The sequence below is a fragment of the Musa acuminata genome, chromosome BXJ2-10, assembly GCF_036884655.1.
Source record: "Musa acuminata AAA Group cultivar baxijiao chromosome BXJ2-10, Cavendish_Baxijiao_AAA, whole genome shotgun sequence".
Lineage (NCBI taxonomy): Eukaryota > Viridiplantae > Streptophyta > Magnoliopsida > Zingiberales > Musaceae > Musa > Musa acuminata.
Window position 1 is genome coordinate 25,442,538 of NC_088347.1, and position 25,777 is coordinate 25,468,314.

The 25,777-nt window shown below is 40.3% G+C and overlaps 4 protein-coding genes across 9 annotated transcripts; 3 read left to right on the forward strand and 1 right to left on the reverse strand.

The window, feature by feature from the left end:
- Positions 1-769: 769 nt before the first annotated feature.
- On the forward strand, positions 770-4,953 carry LOC135624657 (glucose-6-phosphate 1-dehydrogenase, chloroplastic-like). Of its 2 annotated transcripts, none has more exons than XM_065128487.1 (10): positions 770-1,201; positions 1,316-1,579; positions 1,668-1,762; positions 1,915-2,029; positions 2,673-2,878; positions 2,968-3,117; positions 3,205-3,325; positions 3,508-3,737; positions 3,847-4,047; positions 4,408-4,953. In XM_065128487.1, the coding sequence occupies exons 1-10, from the start codon at positions 917-919 to the stop codon at positions 4,661-4,663; spliced, it is 1,923 nt and encodes a 640-aa protein (XP_064984559.1). In that variant the 5' UTR covers positions 770-916; the 3' UTR covers positions 4,664-4,953. The 2 variants fall into 2 exon arrangements, with proteins under 2 accessions (XP_064984559.1, XP_064984560.1); XM_065128488.1 differs by having other exon boundaries at positions 784-1,100; positions 1,350-1,579.
- A 251-nt stretch (positions 4,954-5,204) lies between these two features.
- On the reverse strand, positions 5,205-14,822 carry LOC135624658 (recQ-mediated genome instability protein 1-like). 3 transcript variants are annotated; one of them, XM_065128491.1, is made up of 10 exons: positions 13,844-14,822; positions 12,347-12,517; positions 11,117-11,262; positions 10,842-10,972; positions 9,193-9,587; positions 8,666-8,776; positions 8,448-8,576; positions 7,011-7,252; positions 6,840-6,929; positions 5,205-5,981 (listed from the first exon to the last, which is right to left on the reverse strand). In XM_065128491.1, exons 1-8 carry the CDS (start codon positions 14,321-14,323, stop codon positions 7,085-7,087), a joined length of 1,731 nt encoding a protein of 576 aa, XP_064984563.1. In that variant the 5' UTR covers positions 14,324-14,822; the 3' UTR covers positions 5,205-5,981; positions 6,840-6,929; positions 7,011-7,084. The 3 variants fall into 3 exon arrangements, with proteins under 3 accessions (XP_064984563.1, XP_064984561.1, XP_064984564.1); XM_065128489.1 differs by having other exon boundaries at positions 9,193-9,599; positions 13,844-14,819; XM_065128492.1 differs by lacking the exons at positions 5,205-5,981; positions 6,840-6,929 and having other exon boundaries at positions 7,115-7,252; positions 8,666-8,754; positions 9,193-9,599.
- Positions 14,823-16,253: 1,431 nt separating this feature from the next.
- LOC135624659 (ACT domain-containing protein ACR4-like) lies at positions 16,254-24,118 on the forward strand. 3 transcript variants are annotated; one of them, XM_065128495.1, is made up of 9 exons: positions 16,254-17,469; positions 17,560-17,676; positions 17,765-21,563; positions 21,649-21,694; positions 21,791-21,905; positions 22,001-22,068; positions 22,574-23,173; positions 23,297-23,401; positions 23,492-24,118. In XM_065128495.1, the coding sequence occupies exons 3-9, from the start codon at positions 21,490-21,492 to the stop codon at positions 23,870-23,872; spliced, it is 1,389 nt and encodes a 462-aa protein (XP_064984567.1). In that variant the 5' UTR covers positions 16,254-17,469; positions 17,560-17,676; positions 17,765-21,489; the 3' UTR covers positions 23,873-24,118. The 3 variants fall into 3 exon arrangements, with proteins under 3 accessions (XP_064984567.1, XP_064984566.1, XP_064984565.1); XM_065128494.1 differs by having other exon boundaries at positions 16,254-17,676; positions 17,753-21,563; XM_065128493.1 differs by having other exon boundaries at positions 16,254-17,676.
- LOC135625711 (transcription factor TCP20-like) lies at positions 16,641-17,429 on the forward strand. Its single transcript, XM_065130799.1, has one exon. It carries the CDS (start codon positions 16,641-16,643, stop codon positions 17,427-17,429), a length of 789 nt encoding a protein of 262 aa, XP_064986871.1.
- Positions 24,119-25,777: the final 1,659 nt, after the last annotated feature.

Here is a 25,777-nt window from a genome sequence, read left to right on the forward strand (position 1 = left end):
TCGGGCGTGGCGGCCGCTCCCTTGAGAAGATAAGGATCCCAAAGCCTCACGTGGTCATGATGGTCGACTCTATTTGAAGGATCCTTCGTATTGGTCAACATATATTGATGTCGAATCTTGGTTACGAGGCGATCACAGTCAACGTGTCAAGCGATTAGTGTAATGTGAAGCCAAAATTCGATCGATCGATCGAAATGTTCGCTGTACCCAAAAGATTCGTCCGACATAGTTATGTTGATGTTTTGGCCCCTCACAAGCTTGCCATGCAGAGTCTACAGGTGAGGTCTTTAATTAATGAATTATGTATGATATAAGACATCAGTGAAGACTGATCATAAACATTACCTCGGGAGGTGGATGCCACAGCGTATCCTATATCCTACGACCACGCATCGGCACGTGTATATCACGTGACAAACGTCCCACGCAAGAATTCCCCCCATCAGCCCAAACCTTGAAACAATCACTTAGATTAGAACCCTAATTTAACCCAAGAAGAGCCGGAGCGACCGATCCAGCCACCCAAAGAGCTGTTTGCCCCTTCCCATGCTCGAAGTTCGTCTTCCTCCCCTCTCTCTCTCGTTTGTCTCGGCGAGGAGCCCTTGGATGATTCCAAGGGTGGGGCGATGCGCGTCTTCTGCGGCTGGTCTTGAAATGGAACGCTCCGTTTCCTGGATCAGGACCGTTCACTGATGTGGAGCCGATCGATCAAAGGTGGGGCCATGATAGGCTTTGAACCTGGACGGTCCGATCGGAACTGGAGGCGTTGGAGAGGATCTGTCCACTTCGAAGATGACGACACGCTCTCCCCTGCTGCCCCTGCAGGGGTCGCTCCAAGTGCTTCGCACGAGCTCTCTCGCTATCTGACGCGCCCACCGGCTCGGTTCTCTTTCCCTTTGGCGCCTGAGGAGGAAAGATGGCCCTTTCCGCCGCCAAATGCCCTTCTTCCTCCTCCTCCGCCGCCGCCCGCTTGTCCCTCGGCCACCCGTCTCTGAGATCGTCGACTCTCCTTCGGCCCTTTCCTAACAGCGCTCTTGCACGAAGAGTCCCCTCCCGGTCTTTCAAAAATTGGAACTTGAGCGTTGTCTGCAAGCAAGAAGGTCCGGATATTCATCTTCCGTTTTCCCATAATCTCGTTCGATCCGTCTTGCTCGACCTCTACTTGGGTTGGCGAATTAAGCTCTCGACTTGTGTAAATTTGGTATTTTGCGGGTCTCTTCGTTAATTTTTATCGTATTGGTGACTTTTATAGATCTTCTTACTACGATTGGTTTTTCTTTCCCTGATTTGTTTTGCTTATATCTACAATTTCGAGATGGCCAACCTTTTTCTTGGTGATTGCACGGCAGCTGGCGCTGTACCTGTATCCAGCAGTGCAGAAGAAGCTCCTTCCAAGAATGTGGAAAATGGTGGGTTGTTTGGTTTATCTTCAGAGGAATACGGACATGCGATTGGTCTTGATGCAAGTGAAAGGGAGTCTACAGTTAGTATCACCGTGGTTGGAGCCTCTGGGGACCTTGCTAAAAAGAAGATATTTCCTGCTCTTTTCGCACTTTATTATGAAGATTGCCTTCCAAAGGTCTGGTTTTGTTATTGCGGTGCTACTAGCATTATTTTTATAGCTCATTCTCACGGTGCTAGCCTGTAATTTTATGTTCTCTATGCAGCATTTCACTATATTTGGTTATGCTCGAAGTAAGATGACTGATGCTGAACTAAGAACCATGGTTAGCAAAACACTTACGTGCAGAATTGACAAAAGGTGATTAATGGTTTTTACGTTAATTCCTCAATTGGGTGTGCTAGACTTTGTTTTGGACATTCTACTTTTGAATTCATCAGGATAATTGATTCTGAGTGCTTCTTAGCCTCAGAAATCTAGTGATGCTAAATGTTCTTGCTGGTTTTTGTCAGCGAAAATTGTAGTGAGAAGATGGAGCAGTTTTTAAAGAGATGCTTCTATCATTCAGGTCAATATGACTCCGAGGAAAACTTTGCAGAGCTCGACAAGAAGCTGAAAGAACATGAGGTAATATTTGTATCATAAAAGGAGGACGTCCTCATAACTTTAGAAGTTCAAAATTAGGAGCTGCAAGCCTCCTTTTCAAAACAGTAATCACGAGCCACATTACTCTAGGCCAATAAGAAATTAACATTCCTATTGGGACATTTTTCGTTGAGTTTACATTATTCTTGAGACCAATGATTCTAGAATCTGTAATATATGGTGTTTTTCCTTTGTTTTCTTTCCCTGCTTATTTGAGTATGATCCAGCTATTTAAACTCCATTTGACAAGTGGCTTCTTTTACTTGGTTGAATTTAGATCCTTTCTTGCCTCCACTTCTTAATTCTCTTATATTTAGTTCTTTTCTGCAAGAATTCATTTAATTGCATATAGTATACAGGACTTTTGAATTAAGCTTTTATCCCATGTGAAAACACACCTTTTAGGCTGATTTAATGACTCTTTTCCTTTTTATTGACTATAAATTTGCATGAACCTCCACACAATAGCGTGACTTTGTTGCTAATGATGGAGGTCTTGATGATGACATTTAGCTTGAGTTTGTTTGGATCATCAAATATATATCTTTATTAAGCCTTCTTTATTTTTTTTGCCAAAAATATCCATAATTAGTGAAAAGTCTTGGATTTTTTATTTGGCGTGCAGTGTGGGAGGCTACCAAACCGGCTATTTTATCTGTCAATTCCACCAAACATATTTATAGATGTTGTAAAATCTGCAAGCCAGTCAGGTTCGTCCAAGGATGGCTGGACCAGGGTGATAGTTGAAAAACCGTTCGGCCGGGACTCTCAATCTTCTGCTGCTTTGACAAGAGGTCTGAAACAATACCTGGAGGAAGATCAAATATTTAGGTAGCATGACATCCTTTTTAAAGATATTCATATTTGACAATGCTTGAAAAAAAAATTCTTTCTTATGATGATTATTTATCATTCTACAGAATAGACCACTATTTAGGGAAGGAACTTGTTGAGAATCTATCCATTCTTCGTTTCTCGAATCTCGTCTTTGAACCACTGTGGTCTAGGCAATATATCAGGAATGTGCAGCTGATCTTCTCCGAAGATTTTGGTACAGAAGGACGGGGAGGGTAAGGTTTGAACACATTATAGTCCGTTGAAGTTAATTTTATAGTATAAGTGAGATTTCCAGTTACTTTTTGTCTTCTATTATGCAGGTACTTTGATAACTATGGCATCATTAGAGATATTATGCAGAATCATCTGCTTCAAATTTTAGCCTTATTTGCAATGGAGACTCCTGTTAGCATGGACGCAGAAGATATCAGGAATGAAAAGGTTTGTGCGACGAAATATGACAAAGACCCTTTTTCTTTTAAGTTTTGGCTCTAGATGTGACCCGATGGCTTCAGATTCATGTCTAGTGTGGTGCAGTTGTCCTTTCATTGGATGAAGACCGGCATAGTAGTGGAACATATTTTGGTTTTATTTCCTTAAATAAGTTTCTTTGTCAATTTTAGGTGAAAGTTCTTCGTTCTATGAAGCCATTGCAATTGGAAGATGTGGTGATAGGACAGTATAAGAGCCATACTAAGGGTGGAGTCACATATCCTGGATATACAGATGATAAGACTGTACCCAAAGGCAGCCTTACTCCAACATTCGCTGCAGCTGCCCTTTTTATAGATAATGCAAGGTGGGACGGAGTTCCGTTCCTCATGAAAGCTGGAAAAGCATTGCACAATCGTCGGTAGGTTGTAAATGAATAATTATGCATTTCCTATGTAGTTTGGGTTAGTATCATTTGAAATTCAACCACTTTAATATGATAACTTGGCACTGGAAATTTCCATTTGCAGAACAGAGATTAGAGTGCAGTTTCGCCATGTCCCTGGCAATCTATACAAGCGTAGTTTTGGAACTGATCTTGATCGAGCTACAAATGAACTCGTAATTAGGGTGCAACCCGATGAGGCTATTTACTTGAAAATCAATAACAAGATTCCCGGATTGGGGATGAGATTGGACCGCAGTAATCTGAATCTTCTTTATGCATCAAGGTACAAGTAATAAATTTTCTTCTAAAGGAACATATACCAATTCCTAGAATGCCTGATGACAACTCACAATGGTGTTAGCTATTCTTCACTTTCTCTTAAACCACTGGCACATATTAATCAACATTTTGTAAGTTACTGTGAAAAATGTTCGAGATCATGACCCTTACAATTCACTTAGATAAATATAGACTGAGTTAATATTAAGGGTTTCTACAGCAGGAGCCTTGTGACACTCATAATTGTAATGGTTGTTATTTTCATCATCAAAGCTAATGCTACTTGTTTTCCGTACCAAGTTGGTAATTTAATGTCTTTCCTTTCCTTTTTTTATCAGTCTGAAACTTTTTCTGGCTTTGGTAGATACTCAAAAGAGATACCAGATGCATATGAGAGGCTGCTGCTTGATGCCATTGAGGGTGAACGAAGGCTGTTCATTCGTTCTGATGAATTGGATGCTGCCTGGGAGCTGTTCACACCACTGCTCAAAGAGTTGGAAGAGAAGAAGATAGGCCCTGAGCTCTACCCTTACGGGAGTCGCGGACCAGTAGGAGCACACTACCTTGCCGCAAATTACAATGTTCGCTGGGGAGACCTCAGTGCATCAGAGACCACATAACTTGATGTTTTTGCTGTCATTTTGGCACAAGACTCCAATAAATAATCCAGAGAACCAAAGCAAGCAGTATGTTTCTGGGAGATTTTGTCTTCAGTGCAATTCTGTCTGAGATAGGTTGATCTTTCTCTGGTGTGACCACTGTATTCTATCTTTACAGCTGATAGCTCTCCCGTCTTAGTTTTGTGTCGATAATGTTGCTTGTAGGCATGCACTCAAACTAGACTCAGCACATTATGTCATGTAAAGAAGCAAATCCAGTTGTTAGCAGCAATGCAGTGATCTTAAACACATGTGACTTGGACCTCTAAATGCTGGACAACGAAAGATGACATATTGGAAACTTGAACATGTCACAGTGGTAGATTTCTTGGATCATCACTGGTGTTATCAGGGTCTCCAGTTAGGCCTCCAAAGTTTTTGTTGTAGCAGTCACATTTTCAAGTTCGCTATAGTGATCCGTTTCTTGTAATTAGTATTTACTTGCCACAACTTGTAGGAACAAAGTAGGACAGGTTAGTAAAATGTAAGTGATCTTACCATCTAAAAGAAAGATTCTTATGCCCATCTTTATTAGAATAAACACATAAATTATCAATGCAGGAACTTCAAAATGCATGCAAGTCAAGCTAGTATAACAAAAGTTTTATCTGAAGATACTAACTAGCTCATCTATATCTTGTTAAATCATCACAAGATCTTGGGATACAATCTAGTCTTTATAACACAGTATCACTCACATCTGTGGTGCAATCTTAGAGGGGCAATAACTTATAGCAATACCAAACGGTCAGAAGCCTCAATAGTGATGATCAACACCCAACTTGTCTACTAAACCAAAGAGCATCCTTCCAAATGTGACTCCCTTGTCAAACTAACCAAATTGCCCATTGGTCGAAGTTTTCTTCCTTTCTTTTCTTACAACCAAGACTGAAGGCAAAGATTAGATGAGATCAATATCCGCAATTGAAATCATTACTGGCAAACATATGCAATTTTAATTGCTTTAGCAAGCCTCCTTTTTCACCAGCAAGTAGCTGACCGATTATCATGGAGAGCATCTGTGAAGGAGAAAGCATGTCCTCATGGCTGTTTCCTGGATGGCAATGATGCATACATTGCAGACATACCCAAAACAAATGAGTTGAAGCTGATCAGCCAGGAAACTGCTGTGGCTAATGCAAACAGGATTTGATGGATATTTTCTCCATAAGCGCTCCATAACTTAAAGCCAATAAGCTGTAAAATGATTTTGCCGAGTCACCTTGTGGCTGGCACAGAACTTCCATGCAGCTCTGTTCAAAGGGATTACATTGCAGCCCTAGAAATAGCCACACGTAGTTAGCGTTGTATGTAGTCATGGTAAACTAAAACAAGTACAGGATGTTTTCTACAGGAAGATCTAAATGTTCTTTTTTTCAGTCAAATGCAAGCAAATTAACTAGAAAAACACATCTATATCTTTGAATTGTCACATGATTCTCCGTATGTTAGTGGTCAACAAATAGGAATGTGTTTTTCTCAATCAGGACACTAGCTTAAATCTGAGCCAAAAGACCCTAAAAGAATCACCAAGGAAAGATGCATTTACAACAGAAGCTCATTTACTCTACCATCTAAACAGCTTGTTGACTTTAATTTGTTTCTTCTTCAAAGCTTTCTAACATGCATGACACTGGAAAAGGAAAAAATAATTGCCACACAACTAAACCCATTGTTGCTATAGACAGAAGCCCAATCACAAAGCAGCATTAACACTTGATCTAAGTTCTTATTTTGGAAAAAAAAAAAAGTCATATGGAAGAACTTTGAGCAGTGCCTTTGTACAGTTTGTATAAATTCTACCGAAGTAACAATCACATCGGTAAAATAAAAATTAATATTCAATGACTTCTCTAGCTAGGTTTAAAAAGATCAAACCCATTGTGTAGAAAGATTATTAAAATTATGAATATATACCAGTTAAAACTGTGAAGTGAAGATCTTAGAAAGACTCAAATTGGCATGAAAATACTCTTGGGAATTGGGATAGAAGCAGCATCTGTATTATCTAGGAGATCATTTGGCCAGTGAATGCCCTAGCAACTTATGTTCTAGCAACTGTTAACAAAATAAAGCGGATACATGCTGCTAAGTATTACTTATTTATAACAGTAAAACAAACCAGACAAATGTTTACCTTTAAACAAAGCACTGGAGACAACAAAAGCTGGGAAATGGACTTAACTCTCGATGCAACGATAACATGATATCTTTAATGCTTGAGACCCTGACAAAGAAACCTTGTTATTTCATCAGAGGATCTGGATCCATTACAAGTATAGTTCAAAACCCTGGACTAGAGAAATACCTTAAAGAATTAACCTCCAGCAACAACTTTCCCGATGTCATACAGCACTCGCATCCATCAATTAAACATATCCATCAAGGAGATAAATTAATGGGATTCAAATTGTTGTGTTGAGAGCTTTGTGCAGCAGTCTTTGCCAGTCTTCTAAGAAGCAGCCACGGAGCTGATGAAGAAACCCCTTGCTTCATTGCGAGGGCAACAGGAAGTGAAGAGTTTCTATTCATCTCCAGAAGCATTGTGCCCTATAGTTCAAACATAACATTTTCTAATAAGAATATCTGAAAATATTTAAAATGAAGAGTGGTAGTAGTGTTAATACTTATATATGTGTCCAATGGATAATTCGGTTCTGCACTAATATTTCTAAAGAGAACTCAGTGTAATAATCATTGTACTGGTAATGCTTGTTGCATGGAACTAACAAGTAAACCAATAGAGAATTTTGCTAGAAATACCATATTGATTTCAGTTTTTAGTTTTCTGCTAAATAACACGATCTGACGTATAATCAATAAAGTGAAAAAAACAATAAAAAAATATGACAAAAAATGAAACAAATGCTTTCCATACCTAAAAAGAACATCCAATATAATACAAATCTTACTACCAGCAAACAAGCTTCATTAACAGCTCATGTAACACCCCAAATTTTAAGCAAAATTCTCAGCTGTGAAAAAGCTAACGATTCCATTATAAGGCAGCAAGGATTTGCATATCCTAACTTGAGACATGGAACCTCCCCCATAGAAGGTCAATGATAATTGGCCAGCCTTAAGACATGGTGCTTTTAATTGTGAGCTATGACCACAATTAAAACCATCTTAATGAAATATCTGTTGTATAAAATCATCTTAATGAAATATCTGTTGTATAAAATCATATATTTCAGATTGCTAGAGACTAGCAAGTTACTATAATCTATGCAAAACATATTCAATTAGATACTAGTACCAGAACAGACTATTTAATCATAAAGTCGCACACTCAGTCTAATCAAACACCAAAAAAAAACTTCTCTATAAGATCCGATTATGATTGCTACTGACAAAGAAAACAACTCGAGATTCACATTTAGAAGGTATAAATTTGCCAAACATGATATGATTTGTGACAAAACAAATCATTAAACATTAATCACCCAAAGCATGACAGGCATTTGCCTGTTATCAATGTATCAAACAATGACACTCAACACCAGATTATGCAAACATACATCACGGATGACTATTCCATACTGGAAGGCTCCTACTTAATTGTTCATGGTGATAAATAGACGTCATGAGACCACAGCATCAGCTGAAAAGAATACTAGTCAAAAAGTTGCCAAAGCAAGAAGCATCACATAGATACTGATGGCAGTGCTCACAAACTTTGTATAACCTCAAGTGTAAAACAAAAATGGGCCCGGAGAAAATTCAAGCAACAAAACCAAACTACCTCAAATTTAGCCAAGAAAAGCTGGAAGGTTTTCAAAGTGTCCTTCATATCTGATACAGTTTTCTTTTCAGTGGAAGAAAGTGCACTAGTAACCTCTTCTGGAGAATGGCCGATACCCTTCTGTACAACCTGGAAAGCACAAAGGATGTTTCTACTCAAAAAAATAAACAGAAAGTACAAAAACAAAATAAAAGAATCAGACAAGAAAAGAAAATTACTCTGTGATCAATGATGACCTCAGATATGAGACTTCCATCATCAACATAAACATGAAGTTCATAGGTACTCCGCTGTTTGAACTGAAATCCTTTTACACCAGTCAAAAAGCACTGCGTGTCAATATTATGTTTAATCAATAAGTGATGATCCACTAAAGACAAACCCAAATAAAATTGCAGCTAGATATATAGTTTTTCATCCTGCTATTGCACTAACACAAGTGGAATGAAGATAGCAGTGTGGTTTCTTATATTTATAAATCCAGGATTAGATTTGCTCATGAAGTTTAGCAAATCATCATGCCATTCATAGTAGCATAAAATTTCATCAAATCCGTTTGTGATTCTAAAACAAAAGAAATTTCACTGTTCTCTTCTTAAGTTAAGAGTCATCAGTCGGATCATGATGCTTAGTACAAATCTAAAGCATGCATGAGCTGTTCAAGCATTTCCTATACAGAGAGATTTCAACAAAAATACAGGGTCACACAAAACTAGAACTAGTCCCAAAGAGCAAAAGAAAGAACCTTGATTCTCCCTTGAACACATGGTTTGTTGTCCTGCTGTGTGGCCCATTTAGCAAATAAAGAAGCCAAATATGTGAAAGGGATTTCATTGTCACCACTTAGAATGAGGGGATGTTCTACTTCGCCAATTGCATCCTCCTCATCTGAAGCACAGGCAATTTCCATATCTGAAGCAGAATTATGGGCTAAAATATGTTCTGTGTCTGGCCAATTGCTGTCATAAGCTGCCTCTTTCAAAATATTCTGTTCAGTGCATGCAATAGATTCTTCAGCAGCAACAATTCTCACATCCCGAGTAGGAAATTCTTCGGTGTTGTTTCTCCCAATGCTAGGATCAACAAATCCTTCGGTTATCGTTCCTCCAATGCCAGTCCCAGAGATAGCCAATTCAGGAACTACAAAATGATCTTAATATGTACAGGAAAAAAATTAATCTGGTATGAGAACACTGATTCTCTCAAAGTGACATAAATAATTCTTCATACTTCTACATGAATCATAATTAAGAATATGACTGCAAATTTTAAGTTGAAACAGACATATACAAGATCTTGGAAACAGCACCTAGAAATTAGATTTCAGTTAAGGCAGATGCACTTTCAAGTTTCAACGTCTAGAAAACTTTTTCTTCAGGCATGATAGCATCAGAGATAGCTCATCATTATCAAAGTCATGAAGAATACCATTGAACAAACAGTTCTAGGTAACTCCAAATAAGGTAAAATATTTAAATTTCGTTGACTATCACGGTTTGATTTAGCAGAGGCATCTAAAGATTTTTTTTTCATTTAAACTATTTGAATTCCTTTTTATTACCTACATATTGTGTTAGGGGGAGAAGCCAAAGGCATGAGCTCCACCCTCTTTCTAGGGCCCTAGAAACTAGCCATTAATGCTGCAAGCACAAAAAGTGATTCTACAGCTATGACCGATAACACATGTTCCAATGAAGCAACCTCGCCATATCAACTCACCGAGGTTTACTTCACATGGAGCCATAGGTTGTGGTATTTTAACAGATTCTGAAAAGACAGTTTTGCCCACCTATTTATGCTAGCAGATCAAGTATAAAGCCATTCTAAAAAATTGCAGCAGTTTTCATAATTATTTATACCAAGAAACTTTTTGCAACAGAATACAGCTCGCAAGAATCATTTTAGGCATAGCAATGTCATGCCATGCTGGCAATACATGCTGTGCTACATCATGTCAAATTGTCCCCATAAGAACAACTTTTTCTCTGACCTTCAGCTTTCCATGTAAGCTCATGTAAAGAACTCTTTCACTAGTGACGACTTTTTTATTCCCAGCATACCTTCACTATCTAATCTCACATTATCAATTAGTCCTGTTCAAGCATCTCAAAGTACGAGAAATTTAACGTGCTAAAGGACAGGTGCAAGCACAGGGATCAAAATAACTAGAACATGCAGAAGAAATCACAAAGGAAGAAGGAAGGTTGTGAAGATTAACAAATCAATGGATGCCAGAAAACTCTTACTCTAGCAGCGAGAAACAATCAGTGTTTAGAAATTTGGAAACTAATTTCTTTCTTAATTTTTCCACAGTCTGTTCTATGATTATGGGAACTTTGTTTAAGAAACAAAATGAAATTCATAAAAAGAGTAATCCTTCACAAGACAGAGTACCTTGATTCAATATTTGAGGTTCATTTGAATTTTGCAATGTCGAAGTTGTCTGTGGACCCAAACTAATTGAATCAGATGGCCAAGCTGCAAGAGAAGCTCTGGTGGTCAGTGAAGATATATTACCATGCTTCCTGCACAAGTTAATATAAGTGAAGTTACAAGACAAAGAAAACATACAGTATACAATTAAAAAAATGGACATGTATGGCATTTGATGTCACTGTGAGGAACACATAAAACAAGGCCAATAAAATTCTTCAAAGATGTTAGGGTACCTTATCCCTCTTGGGGGCTTATTTATTTCAGCAACAAGCCTCTTCCGTGCTGCATCTAATTCATCAGCCATCCCTCCAAGAATTGCAAAAGCTTCTGGGACTAGCAGCAGAAGTCCTCTTCGTATGTGTACATTACGAAGAACAACCTACAGTTGCCAAATCCTGTCTTAATCCTCAACAATGCAATTCATCAAGAACAATTTACCATTGAGATATTGAGAATCCATGGGAAACGATCCACCAAGAAAGTCAATGTCGAATGCTAAAAACGTATCATACATGAAAAGTATAGCTAGACTGTATAAAATTGTCATAACAGGATTGTCAAAGATAAGCAGTAAAACCAGAGAAAATAATCATCTCATGCCTACAGGTCGAAAACTCAAGAACAAAGCTAAAAAACCAATTTGGGCAACTTTAATTGATCGTTCAGACTTGTTACTGGATGCAAGAAAATAGTTGCACATCATACATACCAACAGGGAACAACCTGATACTTGCACAAAATGGACAGAATTCAACAAAACATGTTAAATTGAATCTCTTCTATGTTTAATGGAAAATGACCATCTTGATAAAACCATCCTCCTTTCTAAATCGTGATGATAATATGACTGATATCAATTAATCCATATGTGTGTGTAAGTTACTGTTTCTGAAACTATTCACTGATTCATAGAGGACTGTCTTTATGTGAGAATGAGTTGAAAAATATTTTAACCAAATATCCAGATGTAAAATCAACCTTATATATGGATAGGGCAAATTCCATAAACATAATTTAAATTTAATGATGAAAACAATGAGAATAGGATAGAGCAGCAAACTTGAATGACAAGTATAACTTGATTCAAAAGTCAACTACTTTAATACTTTTACATGTTGCAACACAAGATTTTTGAACTTCTGAATATCATCCATTAAACTAACATAATCTCCCTTGACTGATGCTGAATTTCTATCCAAGTGTGATATGGTAAAGAGAGATGCAACAATTCATGCCAATAAAAATGATTATATAGTAGGCAAAAATAGCTGTATTTGACAATTTCTGAACTCGAGCAACAACAAATGGCATTTTTTGAAATCATATGGACAAAAGACATCAGTGGAGAATTCAATGATTCATAGCCAGATCTTATGTAAAAGGTCATATCATAGCCCAATGAGATTGGACAAGATAGAAAGCAATCTTGGAAAGAGATGACACTAAAGAACCTCATAGCAGACCTTAAGACCAGAAGCAGCAAGAACCTCAAGTTCTTTAATGGGTCTGTATTCCATGCCAAATACACGTTGAACGCCATCTGTTATTGACAATTTCAGGCATCTCTTGCATCCAGCAGGCGTGTCGTGATATCTTTCCCGAAGTGGAGCAGAGATGTTAACTATTTCATCAACCTGGAAAAGGAGAAGCCTGACATTAGGTGAATGGAATTTGTTCTGACACATGCCCAAACTACTGTGCCATGACAAGAAAGTAATATCAAATGAGAAATGACTACTATAAAATTTCCTAATTCCTTAGCTGTTAGTTGAACCTACCGATATCTATCAACTAATCCCTAACTGGTCTCAGAATGAGCTGACCCACATTACTCATGAAGCCTCCGGAGTATGAGTTACATCAAAACAATGGCATCATACTAAAAATTCTACATTGAACATGACTTATGTAGCATCATCTTCAGATGGAGAGGATGACAAAGTGGATAGTTAATTGCTAAAAAAGCTTGAGAGGGCGATGGAAAGGCTTCAGACTCTGAGGAAGTTTGACAAACTATAGGTGTCTATTACGCAACTTGCGAAAACAAAAAAATTGCAGACTGAAAGATAATTCAATTCAGAGGCCAAGGATACACAACATTGATTGATTAGAAACACATGGTAACATCCTAAAGTTGAAACTTGAAAGAGACAACTCCCAGAAAAATGAGCAGAGAACAACCAGCTCATACACTTACCAAAGTTACCAAAGATTGATCTTAATACAAGCTAGTCCAAATATTCAACCAGCAAGAACTCAAGTACCAAGGAGATTTGCAATGTATTCCTAGATTATATCTCAATCCAATTCTAATTTAAGAGTCTTTAGATCATATTCAAATAAGATGAATATATTCAGTGTAGATTTTAAATCTTCCTTTAATATTTCTGACTATTATACCGAGGCACAAACCGGTTGCAAAATACAAACAACAGTATAAAACTATGAACCCCACTAACAGGCTATGCGGAATCACATGAGTAAATTATAACACACACACAACGTTAATCTGCCGACAAGAGCCACCTCACCCGGCAACCCAAGAACAAAAGAGTACAAAGGGGAACCCAAAAAAGAAAAAAAAAATGTCTCCACGAAATCTCTAGCTAAAACGCAACCCTATTACTCAGTGAGGTCCAACAGTCCATGGTATCCTCGGATACAAGCCACTAGTGCCTGCTTTGGTATGAAAACAGCCCCAAAAACAATACAACCCAGAGGAAGAAGCAGAAAGCAAGAAAAGAAAATCAACTCATCTCAGACTCCAGTGGTCCAAAAGGCCACATTACTAATTTGATTTTAGTCTATTCAGTGATTCAGACCCCAAGTAACCAAAAAGGATATTTTCTCCCAATTCTTACCATATCATTCAACGGAAGATCAATATAAAGGAAACACGCGCATTTACATTCATAGGACCTAGTTCCTACAATGCAAACCCTAGAGGAGGAAGCACTTACCTGAACAACAAAAGGCCCCTCAAGCTCGATCTTGTGCATTAGGTGCACATTCTCCGGAAGGACGCCGGCGCCGGAGACATTCATATCGGAGAGAAGGAACTGGTCGAAGCACCTCTTGGCCATCCCGGCGACATCCAGGCCCTCAAATCCTGATCCAGCGGCCATCAACCTGTCGGCGCACGACTCCAGCCAGTCCGGCAGGAGACGGAGCCCGAGCTTCCGGAGGAACTCATCGATCGGCCCGATGGAACCAGCCCTCTCCTCCACCATTTCTACAGTGGCGGCGGCGGCCGATCCTTGGTCCTCGGGCGGGGCTTCAGCGGAGCGTGGGGAGGGCGGGGGGAGGTCGTCCGGCACGTCGACGAAGTCATCATCGGAGATATCGAGCGGAGGATTAGGGTTAGGATCGTTGAGGGTTTGGGGTCGCAGGTCGTTGTCCTCGTCGGAGGAGCTCGGCAGCCGGAGATACCTTCGCCGCATATTGTTTCCTTCTTTTTCTTTCTTTTCTGGAATTATTCTCCTGCGGAATTATTTTTGAGCGTGTTGGGGTTTCCCTCCCCTTTGGGTGGCTTATACGGGTGGAGCATCGAGTCTGCTTTGCGATTCGTGCAATTGCGATTCCGGAGGGCAGGGACGGTGATTCCACGGTTTGAGCACAGTCGTGCACAATATGCGCGCGGCAATATGGCGCGACAAATCAAACGTCATCCCGGCCGTCCGTCTCAGGAAGCGGCTTGCCAGGGATCAACGCGTGCGAGAATCTCGAGGCAGAATGGATGGTTTGTAAGTAAGCAAAGGTTTTGGAGTACCTTCCAAAACAAGTCATTTTGATGAAACAGAGCTTACCGAAGCTTGTTCCACATTCCAACCTTACAGATGGAGTGGCATGACAGAGCTTATCCAACCCAGAATGTTCTTCCACCTCACCGAGTAATTAGATCCATCATATTTATTCCTTGGCGTCATGTGATCTCGAGTGGCATGTCAAACCTACTCCTCCCATGGTTTCTCGAGTAGAGTAGGCCCTCCATGTTCTCAGCGTGGGAAAAGAAGGCACGTCTTTGCACGAGAGAGAGAAGAACAAGAAGAAGAAGTTGTCAGCATCATTCTGCATGTTACTGTAATATCCAGTTAGGTTCTAAAGGTTATCTTATAATGCAAAGAAGAAGAGAAAGGATGAGCCTGGGGGGAGCTGTCAGTGACGCTAAATCCTTTTTTATATACATTATTTTTGTTGTGATCATTTTGAGTTTTTCCTCTTTATAGATGCTATACTTGTGGGGAAGAACAAGTTGATGATATCGCGAGTATCATGATAGAGAGTGGAGTAAAGATCGAAGGCTATTCCTTTGACTTGGATGTCACCCACAGAAAGAACTAATTCATGATCGGAAAGTTTACAGTGACTTGAAAGCGGAGAAATACAAAGAATGGATATAACTTTTAGGGAGAAACATTTCACGAAGATGATCTTTTATTACCTATCTCGGTTCTAATTTTCTATTCAAGCTAGTTGAAACATCACGTCAGAAATCCAACAATCAAACAGATGAGGCAATCGAATGATCAGAAAGACACATATGTCTGTTCTTCTTAGCAAAATAATTATCATGAAAATAGAGACAGAAAGTAAAAGCTGTATTGAAAAGAAGGTTTTTATTGTCTGTTGTTTGCCATGTCTTTATCATCTTTATCTTCAAAGATATCCTGCCAAGTGGAGTTGCAGAACAGTACAAGAAGCCTCTTAAATCGAGTCATCGTCTTTGATGCTGACCATCGTCCCTAGGATCCTATGCTTCTCTTCCAGTAAGGAAGAGGCAAGAGAAACACAGGATGAATGATTCCACACGCGCAATGAAACTTGATACCATTCTCTCAAATCTTTCCGATTTCTGGTTTTTACCAAGTTTGAATTGGATATCAAAGTACTCATAAGATGGGATCTCTTATACCGTCAAGATCCGGCTTAATGACAGACAAATCACAAAAAACATTGAATTGTCACAAAAAAACATTCCCTTGAACCATTCTTCTCCGTCGTCAGCTTCATCATTTTCTGGGAAAATGTCAGCTTTCTACAGTGGCAACAAGGGTCTAAAAATATCTGTATTGAACAGAAGAACCCTCTGGTGCTGAAGATGCACTAATCCTGCAAGATAATGATGTTTAGAGAGGAAATCAACCATGAAAAGATGGTGTCCATCTTGTAACACAGCAGAGAAAGCGAGGTCTCCAGGAAAGAACGATCAAGGGAATTTTATCCATGGCATTGTTGTCTGTTGAGCTGGGCATGACGGGCCACCGATCAGGTCAAACAGTCGAGGAAGCAGACAAAGAAGACCCACCAAGTGAGAGACAAACAAAGCAGTAGATTGAGGGTTTCCCTTAAGTAAGCTTCTCTCTTCCCCTTCTCCCCGACTGCATTGACATTCCCAGGCAATATGCCCATGAAAGCCTAGCACCTGGACCTCTCTGCTCCTCCGAGGCCTTTCTCAGACCCAAACTGCAATCTTTGCACAAATTCATTCTTGTTTTCCCCTCTGTATCGCCATCTCTGTCACTCCATACTTCAACTTCTATACAAAAAAGAACTTTTTTCTTCATCTCCATCCCTGACAACCCAAATTCCACACTTTCCATCACTTTGCTTTCTATTTCATATACATCCCGGCAGTTGTTTCCGTCTCCGATGAATCATGAAGCCTCTGCTAATTCGCAGCTTCCATTAGGCACTGGGCCTGCTACGGTCTGTTAGAAGAGGACTCTACGAAGAAGGCAGAGTCCTCAAGGCAGTGATATGACCTCCCAGCCCAACAGAAACGCCCACCTGGCGGTCACGGCAGAGAAAGGTGAACAAAGGCGTCACCTTGCGCCGAAGCGGAACTCCAAGAACGACCGCCACACCAAGGTGGACGGCCGCGGCCGCCGGGTCCGCATGCCCGCCCTCTGCGCCGCGCGCATCTTCCAGCTCACCCGGGAGCTCGGCCACAAATCCGACGGTGAGACCATCCAGTGGCTCCTCCAGCAGGCCGAATCCTCCATCATCGCCGCCACCGGGTCTGGAACCATCCCGGCCTCTGTCCTCACGTCGTCGTCCGCAGCCGCCAGCACCAATCTGGCCGATTCCGCCACGGCGTCCTCCGGCCTGCACCACAACAAGTTTCAAGAATCAGGACAGAGCAGAGTCAACTGGGCCACGTTCGGGCGGCCGCACCCAGAACTGTGGCTGCCGCCGGTCGACGGATTCGACACGAGTTTCTTCCATTCGGCGGCAGCCGCGATGCCTGTGGCATCGAATTTGCCGAGAATTGGATTTCCTGCTTTGGAATTCCCTGGAACTAATCCCAATCAAATGAGCTTCACGTCATTGCTGGGCGGCCAGAGGCCGCCGATGCCCGGATTGGAGCTCGGATTATCACAACATGGGCAAGTTAGGATTTTCAATCCTCAGGCACTGAGTCAATTCTATCAGCATATAGGGCAGGGCAGTGACCATTTGCATCTGCATCAGCATCAGCAGGTGCAACAAGAACCGCAACAAGAATCTCCTACTCCTAACAAAAAATCAAAGGTGTCTGCAGAGTAAGGAAGAGCAGAATAGGAGAGGGGTTTTGCAGGAGAATCGGGTGAGAGATGCACAAGATTTGTCAGGAGATAATAGAATTCCTTTGTTATTCTTGTTCTGTTGGTTCGATGGTTCTCTTGTTTGTTCAAAGGTATTGGAGAGAGAGATGATGATGGTGATTGATGTTATCTGCACTTGGTTTTAAGCATAGAGTTGGTTCTGCCTCCTCTTTGCATGCAAGAGATCACAAGAGGGCCCCTAATCAATGGTAATGTCCTCTCTTGATTCTTTAGTTGCTGAAACCATTTCATTAGTTGAGAATAATTTGGATGATTAGATGTCAGTTTTGATTGCAGATGCATGCAGCTGAAATGCTTGGAAGGGAATTAAAGTAAGGATTTTATCTTGAGGTTTGTATATAAAGTTCAAAGCACCATTTGGAAATTTTTATTGTTTGGTTAGGTGGAGTGGTAAATTGACTTTTGTTGCCTCAAGAATAAGAATTGCTTCTGATATCATCACTTTAGTACCTGAGGATCCTTTTTATGATTTTTTTTTGCTACTGCTCAGCGCTCGCATGTCTTGAGAGAGGCCATGTCTGTTCTCTCTTCCACCCCCATTTTATTTCTTAACTAAATTTGATTAGGGAAGAAGCAGGTCAAACTGAAATTTATGTTTATGATAGATCCAAAGTCATGCAATAAAATAAACCCTTCGAACTTAGATGTGTTCTTGAGCATGTTTGTTTGCACTTTGCAGTGTAGGAGCTACCTTTCGCTATTTATTTGGAAGTGCTATAAAGTATATTCATCAAATACAGGAGTAAAAGAAGAAGATAATGATAAGAAATCAAGTTGAACACTATAGCAGACCATTCAGGGAGGGTTGAAGAGGAGTCAAAATCTTTAACAATGAACTAAACAGATGCCAAGAACATTGAATTTTAGTGTGAAATAAGATGAACAAAAGAATCCATCAAACTTCATGGAAGAACTAACAAATCTATTGTTGATGTTCGGTACTTGTCAACATCACATATACTTCAAACACAAAAGATGTCCTATTTTTCTTGAATGTGGATTCCTTGCATTGCACCAGATAGTATCAAAGGTAATAAATTAATATACGGAGGAGCATGGTAGATCAACAAGTGACATCTTTATTTAATAGTGATTTATCTGAGGTTGTCGTGTAACTCCCAACTTCCAAGTGTAATATGTTTTTAGTAAAGGAGACTTGGGGAATGATGAATAAGCAGCATAAACATGAGAAGGTTCCGATGGATGTTTGATGACTAAAAGCGGGACAAGATGACTGTGCCGAGAGGGGTTTTGAAATCTCTTTATAAACCATTAAGAAGTGATATGTGATCTCTCTCGGTTTCTAACCTAACGGCAGGTAAGCTTTCTGCTCTAATTGGTGTTGACTAAGATTTGCAGTCTCTTGCTTTCTTCTTCTTATTTCCTCAGTTTCGAAGTACTCGCAGGTTTCGCTTTGAAACCATTGATATTGGCTATTAAATATTTCATGTAATTTAGGTAAAGGAAGAAGGATTAGGATCCTTGAGGAATATTGATCTAAATATATCAGGTGTTACAGTGTATATCAATTTTCAATCATATCTTTGTCTCTACATTTCACTTGATACTACACTTGATACAAGTTCACACTTCACTGCCATACATCTTTTCAAACTTTTACCAAGGATCTCATTTTCTCCTGGATCAGTATAATCAAGCCCATAAGCATTCTTTTGTTCTAATCTTATTCAAGGTTTTGGGAAGACTGGATCTAATTGAATTCCTAGTTGACCCAGTGATGTGGCTGTTTCACGACGAAGAAACCTTAAACTGGTTACCTTCTGTGACATACTGCAAGGTTGGAAGTATGAAATGGGGAAGTTTCACTTGCATTTCCTGCAAATAATTACCATGTTGTGATGTGAAATTGTATTACTATCCCATCACTGAATGAAAGAAAAGAATGCACAAATGTTATTCAGGAACAACAGGAAAGAAGAGGTCTCTCACCCAATGAACCAAACAAGATCCAAGCATCTTTATGAAGATGGCAGCTCACAGGATGTTTCTTGTTTATTCTCGCTGCACCAGCAGATGCTCAGCCCCCTCTTCTTATGCCAAACAGCTCCACCAAAAGACTTCTTCTACCAACCAGAGATTGCAGGCAGCACTGACAGTGAATCCTTTCTTGATCAAAATACCTGCTGTCTTTAGCTTCTTGTTATGCATCACACCAAGGGAAATCCTGCATTAGTTTTTTAGATGCTAAAGCAAGTCAAAGAAGATGATCTTACCGATGACTATTTTATCGCTGGTAAACTGTTTCAGCATGGGCCTCCTCCTTGTTTTGTTCTTCTTCTGCATAGAACCTGAACCTTCTTTGACAGCTAGGTTGAAGAATTCATACAATAATCAAAGCTGATAGCAGACTTATCAGCTCAAGAATGAGTTCTAAATCTAAGAACTTTAACAATGCAAAATTACAACTAGTGCTACAAGAATTACAACTCATCTAAAACAACGTTAAATGTTTTAGATTATAAATTTTCAGTGTGGATTTATTCCATCAAAGTAAAGCAGTTGTGAAGTATTGCAAAGGTGAAATGGCAAATAATTGTGTGTGTGTGTGTGTGTGTTTAGAATGTGGCAAATGATAGTTGTAGTAGCAGCAGGCCTCCTCTGATACTGTTTCTCTGGTTGCAGTACTTGCCCTGCATGCTTGTTATGCTAACAAAGTTGCTGGTTGGTTGTATACTTCCATTTTTTTCATTATATTTGGTTAAAATCATTAAATTGGAAGATACATCCACTTTCCATCTTGAGTAGGATATGGATTGCTCAACAGGAGGGCAGCTTGGGATCACTTGCTCTTTCAAAACAATTACAGATTTGAAGTATATGTCATCTGAGTTCTACTACTGATGGGCTTAACAATCATTCCTCAATCATTGTTAACGAGGATTGCCAAATCTAATAAAAATCTTTCAACAACCTATTTTAAGAATTGGATTAGGAAAAACAGTTTGATCATGCCCACTCTTTTTTGCTAATATTGTATACCTCATTTTGGAGCATGATTTGACACTGCCTACCTTTGTTTCTTTTGATTTATTCTTGGGTAAAAGGAAAGGAATAGTTTGCTTTTGGATATAGTGGAAGTATAGTTTTCTTAGTATCTAAAAGAAAAAGTGTTCTGTGATCTGTCAGATTCCGTGGAAGTATTATTTGTCTTAATGTCTCAGATGTCACATCCTTCAATTTTGGTCAAGTAAGAAACCTTGGTTCTGGGCCTAATCCAACAAATTTTGCATCATATATTCCACAATGTAAATGGATTATTGTATTTGTCACTTCCAATCCTCTCAGGAAGGATATGGTTTCTTTTTGTAGTTCAAGCATCGATAGACAATGCTTCGAATGAAGTCAAGGTTAAACAGGATGGAGAATCTCTTCACCCAGATAAAAAGGATGGAGAAAGGGAATGGAATCCATACAAACAAAGGAGAGCTACTCCACACAATCCAGATCAGTCTCTGGTGCGTTAGATTATGGTTAAGATGGGAAGAACAAGGTACTAAGAGTCACTCTGGTGATGAAACAGTTGCCCACCTGAAGCATTTGGCCATAACCCTAAGACCACTTTTGGAAGGCGGGTGACGGGACCCTCTCCCATCCTTCTCCCCCCCCACACAGACCTATCCACACATGATGTGTTGTGGTATGGTGAGCCACCTTTTTGTGGAACACAAGCCAAACAAAACAAAACTTTCTTTATCCCTCCTCTCAGCCTTTTCTTCTCCCTCTGCCCCCTCACCCTTTGCCCGAGCCAAGGGCCACCAACAGCCACAGGGCCACTGGGAACACACAAGCACAGCAATATAAAAAAGGCATAGCCTTTCAGAGGGAGTGAGTGAGATAGCATAGATGACTAGAAAAGGAACAGTACTACTGTTGAGAAAGAACAAGGGGAGCCTGTTTTGTTCCATTAGCTTCTTCTCTTGTTCTCCTGCTAGTCTAGTCCTCTCCAGCTACTGGGAACAAGTACAAGAACTGTTCTAGCTATGATGGACAGTGGCTCTTTGGCTGACATTGATGATGAGTATGAAAAGTTGGTGATTCAGCTGAACCCTCCAAGGTAAAGAACTCTTCTCCCTTGTCCGTTCACATTTCGTTTGAATTGAAGTGGTTTCTGCAAGTTTGTGAAGCTCCCAATCTTTCAGGGTCACGGTGGACAATACCTCTAGCAGGAAGGCCACCTTGGTGCAGGTCAGCTGCTCGGCTGTGGCTTTTCCCTTTGGGTGACTGGGCTTTCTGTTGATGGCTTTGTGTGTTCTGAGGGTTGAATTGTGTGCTTCAATGCAGGTGGCCAGTGCTAATAGGCACGGGAGCTTGTTAGATGTGGTGCAGGTCTTGACTGATCTCAACCTAAGCATCAGCAGGGCTTACATCTCTTCCGATGGAGAGTGGTTTATGGATGGTAGCTGCTCCTCCATTCCCTTGTGTTGTATGGTCTTCCTTAACCATCTTTCTCCTTGATCTATATCATTTGTTTTCCTCCTTTGATGTTTGCAGTGTTCCATGTTGTTGACCAGTGTGGGAATAAAATCTATGATAATGAAGTCATTGACCGTATTCAACAGGTATGTATATTAAAATTATTTGTCATTCGAAATCACTAGTCTGCTTTGCAACAAAAAAAAGAAGGGGGGAATCAACCATGAACTGGTTAGTTTGCAGGACAGAAGTTGGATCCATTCAATTTTTTTTGCCTAATTAGCATATTCTGTGCGTTGGACATGTTCTCCAGTAGGCTGAAATACTTACTCTTTTGCTATAAGATTTTTGAAGCTTACAGAGAACAGAGAATAGAAAAGATGCCAAAGTTGTAGCTTTCAGTTGGGTCAAAGATGTAAAACTTCTTTATTTTCAGTAATACTCATCTTTAGTAATTACACCAAGTTGAAGTCATGATCTTCCCATATGAGTGGAAACTTGATACTAACTAGTTCCATTTGGTAGAGTGTGTATCTAGTCTTATTGTTTGAGAGTAGCTGCCTCTTAATATTACATTCATCAGAGAAAATTTTAGTCATCATTTCCTTGCTTTAGAATTCATGCTCTAATGATTAACTGTCCACCTTGCAGTCACTATCAACAAGGGCACTAAGCTCCTGGTCGTTGAGAAGATCTGTAGGCATACAAGCCTCTTCAGAGCACACTTCGATCGAACTAATAGGCAGAGATCGGCCAGGGCTGTTATCTGAGATATTTGCAGTTCTTGTGGACCTCAAGTGCAATGTCGTGGCAGCCGAAGTCTGGACACACAATTCACGCATGGCATCGGTTGTTTACATCACAGATGAAGTAAATGGAGGACCAATTGATGACAGCGATAGGCTTGCTAAGGTCAAACGCCTCCTGCGCTACATACTCAAAGGCGACAGAGACAAGAGTGCAAAGACTGCAATATCCGTGGGGGTTACTCATACTCAGAGGAGATTGCATCAGATGTTGTATGCTGATAGGGATTATGACAAGGATGACACAGATGGTGAAGACGCCACAAGTGATAGGAGCAAGCCAGTCGTGACCGTAGAGAATTGTACCGAGAAAGGGTATTCGATGGTGAACTTGAGATGTAAAGATCGACCAAAGCTACTCTTTGACACAGTCTGCACTCTCACAGATATGCAGTATGTGGTGTTTCATGCAACTGTCATTGCTGAAGGGCCTGAAGCATATCAGGTTTGCGCCAACTCATTATGATCATTTAATACCATCCAGCATCATGATGAACAAGATTGCATCCAGGATATATGCATGAGTGATTGAAATGTTTGTTAATTCTCTTAAATTGTTTGTCATTAGGAGTATTACATTAGGCATGTCGATGGAAGCCCCATCAGTTCAGAAGGAGAAAGGCAAAGACTAATTCTGTGCTTGGAGGCTGCAATCCGAAGAGGAAATACAGAGGTCTGACTGAATCCTGAATCAAAATTTTTTTGTTCCTTTTTTTCTAACTTTAATGGTCTAATAACAGTATGCTTCCATAACTATGACCAGGGTGTAAAACTTGAACTATGCTGTGAAGATAGGGTTGGCCTTCTATCCGATGTCACTCGCATATTTAGGGAGAACGGGCTCTCGGTCAGCCGAGCTGAGGTCACTACAAGGCGATCTCAAGCTACCAATGTGTTCTATGTCACAGATTCATCAGGAAATCCTGTTTGCAGCCAAATGATTGAGGCAGTGAGGAACGAAATCGGGCAGACGATTCTGCAGGTGAAGGATGAGGCGAATCCAAATTCTTCAACAGAAAACACTGGGAAATTCTCATTTGGTAGCCTCTTCAGGTCCAGATCAGAGAAGATACTGCACAACTTAGGGTTGATCAGATCAAGCTCAAGAGACTCATTTCCTCTTAACGAATCTCGGTCTATGTAGCATCTACTTGTCTCACAATCTGTCATCTAACTCCATGCACACCATGACTTTGGCCTTGAGTGGGTGCTACTGGCCTGTGGAAGATAACATGTATGAGAAGCTGTTGTCTGCTGTAAATGGAATCTAGTCCATTGACAGAGTTTATCTTCTTCCACTTTCTCCTCTTCAATCCTCCGAAGCAGGTCCAGTTTATGTAGTTATTGTATCTGGAAATGTTTGTGCCGAGTTAGTATATGCTTCAATCAATTTTCCACGAACCAAATCGACAGGGAACTTGAAATGGACACGGATTTGAAAGGGATATGGAAGAAGTAGGTGGGTCAAAGATTGTTGGCATACTATAAGAATCAAAGGATAGCTGGAATCTTCAGAGACATATTTCTTTATCTTTGATCTCTGCCATGGATTGACAGTGAACACACTGTCCAACCACTTACACATGTGCCGATGCAGTAGCCCTGCATCTGTGGCATCAGGCAGGAGGAGACTGCTTAACTTAACCCAGTACAGGTGAAGTTTGTGAAAAGGTCAAGCTGTAAAAGAGATGAACAAGGTTTGGATTCCGACAAGGTGTAAACAAAGCATATGGTCTCACTGAATTGTTGGAATCTATGGTCGGTGACTGTTGACCACATGCAGTAGATGATAGAATCTGCACAAGTATATTCCCTCATGGCTCCACGTTTGCCGCATCGGCACATGCTGATAGATTTGGATAATCTCCCTGAAGTCAAGGAAGGATAACCTTTTTTTTTCTTCCCTGAAGTGTTGTCATCGGTCATTTAATACCATTTGGCACAACCCAGATTAGCCTAATCTGCAGTAGTCTTCAGCTTCAGATTTGTGACGGCACCCAAACTCTTTGCAAAGAGGCAGTAAAATGGAGCCAAAAACTTACGATGAAGTCGAGAAACCATGAGAACAAGTGATGATTGTTTGGATCGATAAGAATCTTTGCAAGTTCGAGGTCATGGGATTACTGTCGTGGAATCTTTGCTCACATCTTTCTATGGTGTCTTTTATCGGTGGACCAGAGAAATGTATAACAGCATTATTTGTTTCATTTATAGTTTTGCTGCTTGCTGCTACTCTTCTGACTGCATTCCAATCGACATCTGCAGATGTACTACGATTCGTTTCGTTATTACTGCACTGTATTAATGTTCTTCTCCGGTAGTGTTTTGGCATACTGTGAATCTACAAACAGGTGAGGGATTCAAGGAGGGGATGATGATGGAGGTCAGGTCGCTGATCCGATGCTGAGATAGCCATGTCTAATGGAACAAAACACATGTCCCCATCTCCTCCACCACATCAGATCCAACTCTTGTCCCTCACTTCAATTCAATTCATTCCCTACTCATCACTCACTCTCTCTCTCTCTCTCTTGACCAAACTTGGGATTCACTTCAATAAAAAAATATATAAAGTAGAAAAATCATGAACTTTCGATCCGATAGTTTACTGGTTGCTAATCAAACAATCTAAGAAGCGGACACAAAGTCTCAACCTCGAAAGCTTTGTCTCGGCTTTACCGAAAGCAGCTCGAGTGCAGCGTAAATCTCCGTTGAATTTATGCGGTCCTGAGGAGCTCTGTCTCCAGCTGCTGGACAAATGTGTTGCAAATCAAGTTGATAGGAGAAAAAGGAGGATGGAGACCGAGATGCCGAACCATAAACCTTTGTCTTCGAATCAGATTCATGGCTGTAGGATCGAAATGTTACGAAAACATAAGTAAAGCAAGTTCAAAAAGTAAATCTAATAGTTTTAAGGTGTCATAATACTATTTACACTGAGAACGAGTCCCGTTAATGTCATAGTCGATATCGATATCCGAATGAAGAAGCCGGTCTTTGAAAAGTCAATGACGGCGTGCATAAATTGGGGGGCGGCGGTCCAAGGCGT